At 36.2% G+C, this 14,350-nt stretch overlaps 1 protein-coding gene across 1 annotated transcript in view; it reads right to left on the bottom strand.

Annotated features, from left to right (window-relative positions):
* Window positions 1–14,350, bottom strand: part of EIF5B (eukaryotic translation initiation factor 5B) — a 73,271-nt gene that overhangs the window by 29,255 nt on the left and 29,666 nt on the right. The window contains exons 7-9 of the mRNA XM_012787027.3: window positions 4,690–4,788; window positions 4,113–4,202; window positions 1,876–1,950 (exon numbers count right to left, since the gene is read on the bottom strand). Of these exons, the coding sequence (XP_012642481.1) occupies window positions 1,876–1,950; window positions 4,113–4,202; window positions 4,690–4,788 (264 nt within the window). The remainder of the gene's footprint in view (window positions 1–1,875; window positions 1,951–4,112; window positions 4,203–4,689; window positions 4,789–14,350) is intronic.

Genomic DNA, 14,350 nt, shown 5'->3' with positions numbered 1-14,350 from the left:
GTCTATGTGGTCCCTCCAAAATTCACACTGAAACTTATTTCCCATTGGACTGGTATTACAGGTGGGGTTTGGGGATGTGATTAAGTCACCTTCATAAACAGAGTTTGCCTCTCTTGCCCTTCCCTCCCTTTCTGCCATGTGAGGACACAGGGCTCCTCCTCTGGAGGATGCAGCAACAGGCACCATCTTGGAAAGAGATGGCAGTCCTTACCAGACACCAATACCAGTGTCTAGTCCTGGACTCCCCAGCCTCTAGAACTGTAAGAAATAAACTTCTGGCTGGGTATGGTGGCTCATACCTATAATATTACCTTTGGGAGGCCAAGGCAGAAGGATTGCTTGAGGCCAGGAGGTTGAGACCAGCCTTGGCAACATAGCGAGACCATCTCTACAAAATAGAAAAAAATTAGCAAGGCATGGTGGTGTGTACTACCTGTAATCCCAGCTACTTATGAGGTTGTAGCAGGAAGTTTGCTTGAGCCTAGGAGTTTGAGGTTGCAGTGAGCTATGATGACACTACTACACCCAAGAAACACAGAGAGACACAGAAAGAGAGAGGAGTGGGAGAGAGAGACAGAGACAGAGACCCTGAGACCTTGTACCTCACCTCCACAAAAAGAAATTTCTGTTCTTTATTAATTACGCAGTCTGTGGTATTTTGTTAAAGTAGCACAAACGGAGTAAGACACTGCTGTTTAAGGATACAGAAACAGTAATGAAAACAGAAAAAGAACATGTAAATCAAAGCTGGTGTAGTGATATGAATTGTTAAGTCAAAAGGCATCACTTGAAATAAAGGAATATATATATCAATGATAGTCAATTCATTAGAAAGATACAAGATTGTATTCACCTAATAATGCAGCATCAAAATAAATACAGCAAAAATTAACAGAATTCAGGAAGAAACAGACCATCTATAATCACAATGGGAGATTTTAATACAATGGTCTCAGTAACAGAGGGGAAAAAGCACAGTAGAAAAAAACTCAAAGCAATATAAAAGACTTGAACAAAATGATGAACAAACTTGACCTAAATATAGAAAACAAGGCACCCAGCTACTGCAGAATATGTGTTCTTTCGAATCACATATATTTACAGTAATTGACTATGTGGTAGGTTGTATAGCAAGACTCAATATATTCAAAGGACAGAATCATGTATGTTCTCTGATCACACTGAGGTAACAAAAAGATAATTAGAAAATCCCTATTTTTGTAAATTAAAAAATACACTAAATAAATCACAGGTAAAAGTTAATACATCAAAATGGAAATTAGAAAATATGAACATACCAGAACTTGTGGAATTTGGCTAAAGCCTTTCTTAAAGAAAAATGTATAGCTTTAAAAATAAAGATGGGGGAGGCTGAAAAATCAAAGAGCCAAACATCAGTCTCAAAAATTTAGGAAAATAGGAAATTAAAATGAAAGACAGTAGATATTTTAGTAATAAAGTGCATGAAGTAATGCCAAAGAAAACCACTTATTTTTTATTCATACTGATTACAAACTAATCAGTTTTTTACATTTTAAGTCAACAAGGCTTTTGTAGGCTAGTTTTAATTACAACCCTATTTGTAACATCATCACTTTAGAAAAGATAAATTCTAGGCAGTTATCTTGCAAAGGACCTTCTGAAGAACCATTCCTTCACAAAATGAAGACCCAGTTAAGGATTTAAAAACCATGGCACTGAAGCGAGCATGACTGGTCCTCGTCCCCAGAAATGTTCTATGGCTTTCCTTATTAAAAGACTATTAATTACCCCCATAATACACTAAAATAAAAAAAAAAGACTATTAATTTAAATATATACCAAACATCTCTAATAATCACTAGATTTATCAATGTGTGCTTATGAGCTATTTACCTTTTTCTCTCTCCTCATCACTAGCCATAGCTTCCCAATCATCCAATCCAGCATCTTCAGTTTCTTCTTCTTCTTCTGTAAATAAATGTTTTCATTTAAGACACCAAAATTATTTAGAAATATGAAGCTGCTTTTAGAAAAAAAGGGAAAATTATGCTCTAACATAAAAAGAGAAGTGTTTTAGGTATGCAAAAACATATGTATGCAACTTTGTTATCTTTGGAAATCTTTCCAATAACTACTATGTCATAATTTACTATTACTCAATGCTTCCATTTCCTACTACTTTAAATATACCATATTAAAATTAGCCCAGATTTTATATTTGAGATAATTAAAATATTAAAAATCCAGACATTTAAATGTTCCTTTAGAGCTTGAAAAGGGTATATGAATGCACTCAGTTTTTTCAGAATATTATGGGGGTCTGGCATATTTTGCTTACATAATTTGCTTTTGTACAGTTTGAATCAAAGTTGTAAGTGTGCCTATCACCCTGATAGTGTGCATTGTACCCATTACGTGTGAATTTACTCATCTCCTCTAACCCCCTCCCACCTACTAGATTTTCATTGAGTTTTACTTCCATATGAAATGCGCTCAGTACTTAAAGACAAATAAAATTTCGCATACATTTATCATTCAACTCATTCATACTTCATACATAGAATTTATTCCTTATTTTTCTTTAACCTTTACAGATATATCAAAATACTACTGAAATTCCAAAGCTGCATGTACTCAACTACTACCATCACTCCAATTCAAAACAACAACAGAATGCTGTGCTTATAACCCCAAAACAGCCAGAAAGGTAAGTTTTTAATTATTTGAATGTTAAAGACTTAATATTTTCCTTAACAATGCTTCTCTTTACCAAAATCCAACCAGGCAAAACTACTATTAAGTGAAAGGAAGATGAAGGTGAGACATACAGTATTTGCTTCCCTGTAATAATTATTATTCATCAACAAGTCTGGATGAGTTATCTTGAGGAGGAAATGAGACTCAGAAACAGGTACCTAAAACATCCATCTAAATTAGCAAATTTTTCTGGTGCTACAAATACGACCTAAAATAGTGATCTGCTATTAGGCATCAACCTAAATTTCTCTAACTTCAACATAATCAATGCTGAGCTGAGGTCTACCCAGGTGAAATGATCCTATGCACTTAAAAAAAAAAAAAAAAAAAAAAAGGAGGCACAAAAGGAAAAGAACTATCAATATATCATTCACCTGTGTGATTCAGTCTCGACATTCTCTAAGGCTGTTCTCACTCCTGATCCTATCTTCAAATACTGGAAATTCTCTTTAATATCAAACATATTTAGCTAGCCCCTGGCTCTCTTATCAACTATCTAGTCTTATGAATTAGAACAATGTTTAATTTTTTAAAATGCAGAGATTTCCCCCAACCCCTCAAAACACACACACAAATACCCCACAATGAATAAGTAAATATAAATGAAGTAAATATATATAGAAGTTGATCTCTAAGGTTCTAAAATGCCAATTTTTATGGTACTCTAAAAGTTCTAATTAAAAATGTTTCCAGGCCGGGCGCGGTGGCTCACGCCTGTAATCCTAGCACTCTGGGAGGCGAGGCAGGCGGATTGTTCGAGGTCAGGAGTTCGAAACCAGCCTGAGCAAGAGCGAGACCCTGTCTCTACTATAAATAGAAAGAAATTAATTGGCCAACTAACATATATAGAAAAAATTAGCCAGGCATGGTGGTGCATGCCTGTAGTCCCAGCTACTTGGGAGGCTGAGGCAGAAGGATTGCTTGAGCCCAGGAGTTTGAGGTTGCTGTGAGCTAGGCTGACGCCATGGCACTCACTCTAGCCTGGGCAACAAAGCGGGACTCTGTCTCAAAAAAAAAAAAAATGTTTCCAATTTGCTTCTGAAGCATTAAAAAAACTTACAGGCCTTCTTTGAGATTTCCGACCCATAAATAAAACCATGAAAGAAAACCTAAAACCTTCTACCCTCTACACAAAACATTTTATTAGCACTACTGAAAAGAAAACTGATTCAAAGTCTTACTTGGATACTTTTTCAAAGTGGAAATGAAAAGAAATAGTTTAGAGAAAAGAAAGAACTGTGAACAAAGAAGGCCATCAGCCAGATATTAATTTGGTTCCCCCAAACTATTTAATGATAACTAAAGCTACTTATGACACATCAACACTATTTATTAAGAATTAACTAATTAAACAATCAGCTACTGCTACTGGCCTGGTTCAACAGGAGGTGGTGTCTCTTCCTTTTCTGGTACTCCTTGTTCCACAACTTCCACAGTAGCACTTAATTCCACTGGTTCAGACACTAAAAAAGAGGCACAAAAGAATTTAATGATAATTTTCAGTGCACAATTTCTGCTAAGATACCCTGTTAAGAACAATAAAAAAAAATCAGTATTGCACTCCTGTTTCTTCAGCAAGTTTAGAAAACATTTAAATATCAGTCATATCTTTTATGTTTTATTTAGGAAATCCCTCTTTCTTCTCAAGGACTAGAACAGAAAATCACAGAAGGCTAAGAAGGAAAACCAACAAAAAATAAGAATGATAGTTTTGCTTTTCAGAGTTAACAACAGAGTATTCCTGGGGTAGAACTCAAATTTTTCAAACTAAAGCATTTGTTCTATTAGCTTGTCATTTCAATCAGGTGAGAACAATGACAATAATAATTATCAGAAATAAGTTTCAATATGCATGTTCAATTTATCTTTTTTAAAGACATACTCTTTGAAGGTTGTGGGGAAAAGGCAAACAAAACAGTTTCTAAATCAGAGACTATTTTATATACAAACCTTCTTTATTTTCTAGCTGCTGTGGTATTTTTTTCTTCTTTTTATCTTCATAAATTGGCCTTTTCTTTGGCAAAGAGTCTTTTGATGGCACTTCAACACCTGAGGGATAAAAATGGAAAAATTCAGGTTTATACTACTTGCATGTTCACCTGAGACGTAGTATTTAAAAAGATAACATTTCATTCAACTCAGAGACATATATCTTAAAATATAAAAGGATACTCATGGAAAAATCAATATCTTTTTTATATAAGGTACTTTAAAATTTACTTACAGAAAAATTCTTTTTTGATGTACAGTAATAATTCTGACAACCATCATTATGAAGCTACAGAATAGCCCCATTGCCTGTGCTTCTCCACATATCACACTCTCCTCACATCCTTAGCCCTGGTAGCCACAGACCTGATTCTCCATCCTCCAAAATGTCACATAAGTGGAATCTTCAGTCTGGCTTCTGTCATCATAATGAAGTTGAGAGTTGTCTACTTTGCTGTATGTTATCAGTACTTTATCTCTTCTTATTGTTGAGTAGCATTCCAATGTATGGCTGTACCACAGTTTGTTTATCCACTCAACAGTTGAAGGATATGTGAGTTGTTTCTGTTTTTTTGCAATTATGAATAAACCAGGTATGAAAATTTTCATACAGGTTCTTGTGTGATCATCTCTCTTGGGCAAATATTTCACAATGGGAATGATGAGACATAAGGTCAATATGTACTAAATTTTATAAGCAGCTCCCAGCTGTTTTCCAAAGTGGCTTTACTATTTTGCATTCCCACCAATAACATGAGAGTTCCAACTGTTTTGCATCCTTGCCAGCATGTGGTCAAAATAGGTTTCTTTTAGATTTATGTATTCTAATAGATGTGTAATTCTATCTTATTGTGGTACTAATTTGAATTTCCCTAAATGACTAATGACATTGAGCATTTTTCCATGTTTATAGCTTCTTGGTGAAAGTGTCTGTTCAAATCTTTTGCCCACTGTTAAATGTACTTACTGGTTTTCTTACTGCAGAATTATGAGTTCTTTATATATTTTATATATTAATCCTTTGTCAAATGTGTGATTTAGAGGTACTGTCTTTAAATTCTCTTGATGTTATCGTTTGCAGAGAATGTTTTGAACTAGAAAAAATTTATCATTTTTCCCTTTATGGATTATACTTTTAGAGTCATATCTCAGCACTCTTGCCTAATACAAGGTCGCAAAGATTTCCCCTATGTTTTCCTCTAAAATTGTTATAGTTGTATATTTTACATTTAGATCTAAGACCCATTTTGAGTCAATTTTTATATAAGTTGGGATTAAGACTAAGTTTTTTGCATACAGATGTCTAATTCTTCTAGTACCACTTGAAACAAAGACTATATTTTATCCACTGAATTACCTTTTATCTATATACTGACCATATAGTCTCTATTTTGTTCTATTGCTGTTTGTCTATATCCTTTTGCCAGTATCACACTGTATTGATTCCTGTAGTTTACAGTAAGTCTTGAAATCAGGTATTATGAATCTTCTAAGTTCTTTTGCTTTTTCAAAAATATTCTGGACATTCTAACTCCTTGGTCTTTTCACATACATTTCATAAATACTTTATAGATATCCACAAAATATCATGCTTTAATTTTGATTGGGATTGCATTGAATCTACAGATCAGTTTGGGAGAAATAGTTATCTTAACAATATTGAGTCTTACAACCGATGAACACAGTTATCTCTTCATATGTATAGGTTGCCTTTGATTTTTGTCATTAGTGTTTTATAGTTTTCAGCACATAAATCCTACAAATATTAGATTTCTATTTCAGTTTTTCTTTTGGGGGGATTGCTACTATAAATATTCCTGCTTTACTTTTTAAGGTGTTAATTGCTAGTATACAGAAATAGAGTTGACATTTGCAGACTGGCCTTTATCTATAACCTTGTTAGTTTCATTTATTACTTCTAGGGGTTTTTTGGAGGGGGTGGACAAGAGAAGATACCATGGGATTTTCTATATAGCCAATTGTCATCTGTGAATAGACCCTCTTTCTCCAGCTCTCTCCTCTCTGCAGTTTCCCCTAAATATGCTGGCTCTTGGAAGCCCCTTTTTCTGGTCCCTCTGGCCTAAAAGATGAAGTTCTGTCAGAGTTTTATACTCCAAGGTTATTGTGAAAATTCACAATGTTACTGTAAAGTTCCACACAAAATTTGCAAAGCAGCAAAAAAAAAAAAAAAAAGGGTGGGGGAGTAGGGGAGTCCCCTCAACCTTTTCAGACATCATAGACCCCTATCCAGGCTCCTGGAGCCAAAGTGAAGTAACCAAATCAGTATGTCATACCAATGGTATAAAAACTATTTATGCAACAATGTATTCAACTCAAAATGAACAAAATAATTTAAAAAATTTACAGCTGAAAGGATAAGAATTATGGAACTCTTTTCCTCATATCTCCCAAAAGGTCCACAAAAACCTCTACTTAGAGTTTTGGAATCATTATGTACAGTCATCCCTAGGTATCTGTGGGGTATTGGTTCTAGGACCCTAGGCCCCATGTATACCAAAATCCATAGATGCTCAAGTCCTTTATTCAAAATGGTGTAGTATTTGTATATAACCTACGCACATTCTCCTGTATACTTTAAATCATCTCTAGATTATTTATAATGCCTAATATAATGTAAATGCTATGTTAACAGTTATACTATATTGTTTACAAAATAAGAAAAACAGTCTGTACATGTTCAGTACAGATGCAACTATCCATTTTCCCCCCAAATATTTTCAAACTGCGGTTGGCTGAATCCATGAACATAGAACCCATGGATATTGACTATATTCCATAAATTTCAGGCTATGAATGACTGAAATAGAACACAATAGTAGAGGAGCCAACATGAGGCCACAGTTGAAAGAAGCCTTTAACCTATCCTGTCCTTTCATCATATATGCCCCTAAAATCTCACAGGAATATCAAGAAGACAAAAGTAGGTTCTAAATTAACACCTATTCTTCCAAACACTTCCTCAATAGTGCAAAATTTGCCACCATTTATATATCTCCTGATCATAATTTCAATTAATCAACTATGTTTGGCCTGAACATTCAAATTTAAGGACTAAATGGACAAGACATTTTGCCTACAGGCAAATAGACTGCTGCACACTTCAGAGTAATATGTTCATTTCTGTTTAACAAGAGATTTTGGTCTTTGAAAGATAAGGTAAAACATGACACTCAGAAGTAAAATGTTTTGTGGTAAACTCACAAAATAAAATGAAAATAAGTTAAAAATGTGTAGTAGGTAGAATAACAACCCCCCAAGAAGTCCATGTTCTAATTCCTAGAATATGTGACGTTACTTAACATGGCAAAAAGAACATTACAGATGTGATTAAGATTAAGGACCTTGAGAGAGGAAAATTATTCTGGGTTATCCAGATGGGTTCAACCTAATCACAATTCCCTAAAAGCAAAGAACCTTTCCCTGAGATAGAAGGCGAGGTCAGAGGAAGATATGACTATGGAATTCCATGGTCAGAAGGATGTGATGTTGCTGGCTTTAAAGATAAGAGGAAGGAGGTCATAGGCCAAGGAATGTGAGTGGCCTCTAGAAGCTAGAAAAGATATGAGAATGGATTCTCTCCTGGAGCCCCTAAGAAGAAATGCAGTCCTGCCAACACCTTAGTCCAGTGAGATCAGGGACAGACTTCTGATCTCCAGAACTGTAAAATAACAAATTTGTTTTCTTTTAAGACAGAGTCTCACTCTGTTGCCTGGGCTAGAGTGCCGTGACAGCCGCCTAGCTCACAGCAACCTCAAAGTCCTGGGCTCAAGCAATCCTCCTGACTCAGCCTCCCGAGTAGCTGGAACTACAGGCATGTACCACCATGCCCGGCTAATTTTTTCTATATATATTTTTAGTTGGCCAATTAATTTATTTCTATTTTTAGTGGAGACAAGATCTTGCTCTTGCTCAGGCTGGTTTTGAACTCCTGACCTTGAGTGATACACCCGCCTCGGCCTCCCAGAGTGCTAGGATTACAGGTGTGAGCCACCACCCCGGGCCAATTTGTGTTGTTTTAAGTCACTAGATTTATTGTAATTTGTTAAAGTAGCAATAGAAAATTAATGCAAATATAACAAGTTTTATTGTTACAAAGAGTTAATAATAATAATAATAATAATAATAATTCTGTTCAACTATGGCCAGCTTGATAGCCAGTTAAAAGCACAGGGCCAGGCATGTTAGTGCACGCCTATAATCCAGGTACTCAAGAGGCTGAGAGAGGAGGTTCACTTGAGCACAGGAAATCAAGACTATAGTGCACTATGATTATGCCTATGAATAGCCACTGCACTCTAGCCTGAGCAACAGAGAGAGACAATGTCTCTTTAAAAAAAAAAAAGTCAATTAATAAAGTTACTTATCCAAAATGAAAACCATTACTATCGAGTTAATTTATTTTTGTTTGAATTCTTGGTTCTTATCTAATTCTGAATATTCATGTTAATATTTTCTCCTAAAGAAAGCAAATAAATATCGTCAAATTAAGACATGGCAGAAAAACCAGAGCCAAATTTGATTTGCAAGTAACATTACTAAGTCTGAGGAGAATACATCTTTATTAGTGAACAGTTAATGGCAGATGGGGTGTAGTGGCTCATGCCTATAATCCTAGCACTGTGGGAGGATGGCTTGAGGTCAGGAGTTGGAGACCAGCCTAAGCAATAGCAAGACCCTGTCTACTAAAGATGGAAAAATTTAGCCAGGTGTGGTGGTACAGGCCTGTAGTCCCAGCTACTCAGGAGGCTGAGGCAGGAGGATTGCTTGACCCAGGAGTTTGAGGTTGCAGTGAGCTATGATGGCACCACTGCACTCTAGCCAGGGCAACAGAGTAAGACTGTCTCAAAACAAACAAACAAAAAATAGTTAACGGTAAATCCCAGCAGAAGCATAGAGCTACAACTGGAATGGCTATTACAATCCCCTCTCTTAGTTCTTGTAACAAACTCCTAAGAGAGTTGCCTCATCACCCGTTGGGTCAGACACACAGTATCTCACTATGGGCAGAAGTTTTATAATAAAGACAACAGCAGGAATTATATACTGTGGGGTTTTGAATGAAGTCACTAATAATGGAAAATGACTAAAAATGTTCTTAACTTTAAAATATGATGTCTGGATGTGTGTACGTATGTACTGAAGACTGGCTAGTATTGTCAAACCAGAACCATGACTTCGTAAGACAAATACATTAAATAAACAAACAAATCAAAGAAAGAGGATAAAGCCAGCTAAGAATGTAGAGAGAATCGGGTTGACTAGTTTCCTCTGCCTAGCAGTCTACACCTACACTAAGTAAAAAGCATAGGCCTGAGGGGAAACTGTAGGCTGGATGACCTGAAGGGTGACCCCAGCATACCCAGACTTAATCAATTGACTGTTCCTCTAGTCAGGGATTCTTAAATAAACTGCTATATTTGTAATCAACATCAAGATTTATATGTATTCAGACATTTCATTCACCTTGCAAACTGAGACATAACAAAATCAAGTTCTTAAAGAAGCTCTTTGCCTGAAATGAGCTTAATCAAAATTATAAAGTACCCACTATTTGCTTAGAAGTCACAGGATAAAGAATGTCTAAAATACTAACTTGCTGCACATTTCAGAGTAATTGTATGGAAACACCTGCAGATACCTACACTCTCTAAGAACACATTCTGAGCTTAATGAGTAAGTTTTACAAGATGCTAGGTAATTAATGAAGTAACTCTACTTAACAAGATGTCTTTCAAAGATACAATGAAAGAACAATGTAGGACCTTCTAATCAGATGACTTATATGAGTGCACTATGGAGAGCCTTTAATGTCAAGCTAAGACATTTGGACTTTTATTAATAGACAATAGGGAATGAATAAGATGGCAAACATTGGGCAACACTGTGAAGAATAAGAAAAGAGATCAGGACCAGAGTTGCTACTTGAGAGACCATCTCCTCCAAGCCCATCCTAAAGATTGATGTTAAGTTCATTATTTTAAATTGTAATCTTCCTCTAATTACCATAACAAGTCTAACTACTCCTTAAAATAGCATTTCTGAGATTGGCTAATTACTCCCTGTTCGATCCCATTCCAATTTCTTCATGAGTGTTCTTATTCTTTCAAATAGTCGCCAAATATGGTATCTGGGTGCTAACTATACTCAAATGTATACTCAAGATGCCTTTTGTTGCCTACTGCTCTTGTAGTCATGGGCTTTATAAATATTTCTTTTTTGTCAGCTGGAACAATGATAAGTGTTGTCACATAGGGAGTATTCAAGGGACACTGGAGGAAAAAGGTGATTGTCTTCTGAGATCTGGTGTGCTTCCTTGCCAAATTCTTCTGTAAGGTGTAATTTCTCCAGTACCTACTCATATAAAGGAAGGCTGCTTTAGGTAGCAGTTCCTGCAACTTAACATGAGCCATGGCAGCCAAAGGACAGACTTCAAGCAAGTTCTGCCTACATAGCACCTCAGCTACTTATTACTGTCTAGTGAGTCATAGTGATACCCTCTTCAATGAGGTCTGCATCTTAGCCCTGTTTGGACAATGGTCTTCCTTGAGTGATCTCAGTCTTAAGTATGGTGACTATTCCTTATATCTGGTATTCCTGTATTCTTTGTTATTTTCTTTAAATCTTACTAAACAATTCCTGTTACTCCAACCCAAACAGTTCTTTCTATTACACTGTCTCTATTCAAATTACTGTATGGTCTTTGTCTATCAGGACTTGATTTATCAAATGCTAAGTAAAAAAAATTACAAAGAAAATTTTTTACTTAATAAATGTAACCAATGTCAGAGTACAGTGAAGTTCTATGGAGATATCTATCTTTACATGTGATATTTAATATTAATCATACTGTTTTGAATATTGAATTTAGAAAGTCTTTGCTCACACTTGTGCCAAGATTTGAACACTAGAGGAATAAAGTATGAATTCAGACATTCTCAATTTTGAACTTTTCATAATTCAGAGGGTGGATGAATTTAAAAATCTCCTCAACCAAAAATTTATATTAGGTCATTTATTATGAAATGTCTGATTTCAAATCAAAATGTTAAAACCATGCTGCTAATTCACGTATAGGGTTGAGATGGATTCACTTCCACTACAGTTTTCAGCTCATCATTATCTACCTTGGTCTCAGGTTGCCCACATCGATCATTTTCAAGATTAAAATCACTGGGCGCTGTGGCTCACACCTGTAATCCTAGCTCTCTGGGAGGCCGAGGCGGGCAGATCATTTGAGCTCAGGAGTTCGAAACCAACCTGAGGAAGAGCAAGACCCTGTCTCTACTGTAAATGGAAAGAAATTAATTGGCCAACTAATATATAGAGAAAAAATTAGCCAGGCATGGTGGTGCATGCCTGTAGTCCCAGCTACTCAGGAGGCTGAGGCAGAAGGATCGCTTGAGCCCAGGAGTTTGAGGTTGCTGTGATCTAGGCTGACACCACGGCACTCACTCTAGCCTGGGCAACAAAGTGAGACTCTGTCTCAAAAAAAAAAAAAAAAAAAAAAAAAAAAAAAAAAAAAAGATTAAAATCACCAGAATGGAACTTCTCAAATCATCAACATACTGTGCATTCATTAGCCACATCCTTTCCAAACATTTCGCTGAAGTTTCAAGCAGTCTGCACTGCATTGGTTCTACATCAGAACTCATATTTGAAAATAACTTCGATTTTTGACTTACTCATGGTTTCACAAAAATTGCTCTTAAAAAAATTTGAAAAATAATCACAAGTCAAATTGTGCATTTGAAAGAATGAGGATGTACCATCATAATAAAAATAAAACAAGAAATATCAAAGTGAAATGGCATGGACATAAACTGCTATAGTACTTAAGAAAATCAGACATTTCATACTTAATAACCTAATAATTAGCACAAATGAACAGCATGGTCATATCTGAAGATTTTAAAAGTATCACCTTGAACACAGATACACGCAGTATCTTATACATGGTAGGCCCTTAATAAATCAATAATGCTATAACTGATGCGGTGAATTCAACCAAATCTTTCAATTCATTTAAGTTTTTCTAGGACCCTCTTCTAAGATACACTGGAGTAGGTGAATTTACCACACCAACATGAAAATCATTTCCAGCATCTCCAAAAATTATAACTTAATCAGTTCAAATAAGATTATTAGTGCTTGTTACTTTTGTTGTTGCTAATGTCATTTTTTAGAGTAATAATATGACCATTTAAAGAAAACTTTAAGGGCTGGGGGCAGTGGGCCACATCAGTAATCTCAGCACTTTGGGAGGTTGAAACAGGACTGCTTGAGACCAGGAGTTCAAGACGAATCTGAGCAATATAGCAAGACCCTGTCTCTACACAAAGTAGAAAAAATTAGCCGGGCATGGTAACACATGCCTGTAGTCCCTGCTACTCTGGAGGCTGAGGCAGGATTGCTTGAATTCAGGACTTTGAGGTTGCAGTGAGCTATGATGACATGCCTGGGCAACAGAGCGAGACACCTTGTCTCCCAAAAGAAAAAGAAAAGAAAGAGTGTACTTGATCTTATTTTTTGAAAAGCTATAGGCCAGATGCTATAGGCTCATGCCTGTAATCCCAGCACTCTGGGAGGCTGAGGTGGGAGAATCGCTCAAGGTCAGGAATTCAAGACCAGCCTGAGCAAGAGCAAGACTCCTTCACTACTAAAAATAGAAAGAAATTAGCTGGACAACTAAAAATATATAGAAAAATGAGCCGGGCATGGTGGCGTGCACCTGTAGTCTAGTCCCAGCTACTTGGGAAGCTGAGGCAGAACTGCTTAAGCCCAGGAGTTTGAGATTGCTGTGATCTAGGCTGACACCACAGCACTCTAGCCTAGGCAAGAGTGAGACTCTGTCTTCAAAAACAAAATAAAAGCTATAAAAATAAACCTTTCTGAAATTCTAAATACTATGTTTCTCTATAGCTACTACTCCTATCCAAACATATAATGTATAATAAAGAGGTAGTCTAGGCCGGGCGTGGTGGCTCACGCCTGTAATCCTAGCACTCTGGGAGGCCGAGGCGGGCGGATTGCTCGAGGTCAGGAGTTCAAAACCAGCCTGAGCAAGACCCCGTCTCTACCAAAATATAGAAAGAAATTAATTGACTAACTAAAAATATATATACAAAAAAAAAAAATTAGCCGGGCATGGTGGCGCATGCCTGTAGTCCCAGCTACTAGGGAGGCTGAGGCAGTAGGATCGCTGAGCCCAGGAGATTGAGGTTGCTGTGAGCCAGGCTGACGCCATGGCACTCACTCTAGCCTGGCAAGAAAGTGAGACTCTGTCTCAAAAAAAAAAAAAAAAAAAAAAAAAAGAGGTAGTCTATACTTCAGCTCTGGAACTTTGGGCAAGCTGTTTAAGCTCTCTGATTCACCGTTTCATCATCTATATGATAGTAATAAAAATATCTGTAAAATTTTTATGAGTAAAAAATAGACAATGTCAAAGGTTTATTGTAGCATAAGTTACATAATATTTACACAATAAATGGTAGCTACTGATATAATGTAGTGTAAGCACTAAAATGACTGTAATATAAAAATCTGTGGAATACAGAAATAAGAAATTAAGGGAGTTCCTCAAATATTCTTCTCAATGGAGCAA

The sequence above is a fragment of the Microcebus murinus genome, chromosome 3, assembly GCF_040939455.1.
Source record: "Microcebus murinus isolate Inina chromosome 3, M.murinus_Inina_mat1.0, whole genome shotgun sequence".
Taxonomy (NCBI): domain Eukaryota; kingdom Metazoa; phylum Chordata; class Mammalia; order Primates; family Cheirogaleidae; genus Microcebus; species Microcebus murinus.
The sequence above is the reverse complement of the archived record's forward strand: the minus strand, read 5'-3'. Positions and strand labels throughout refer to the sequence as shown.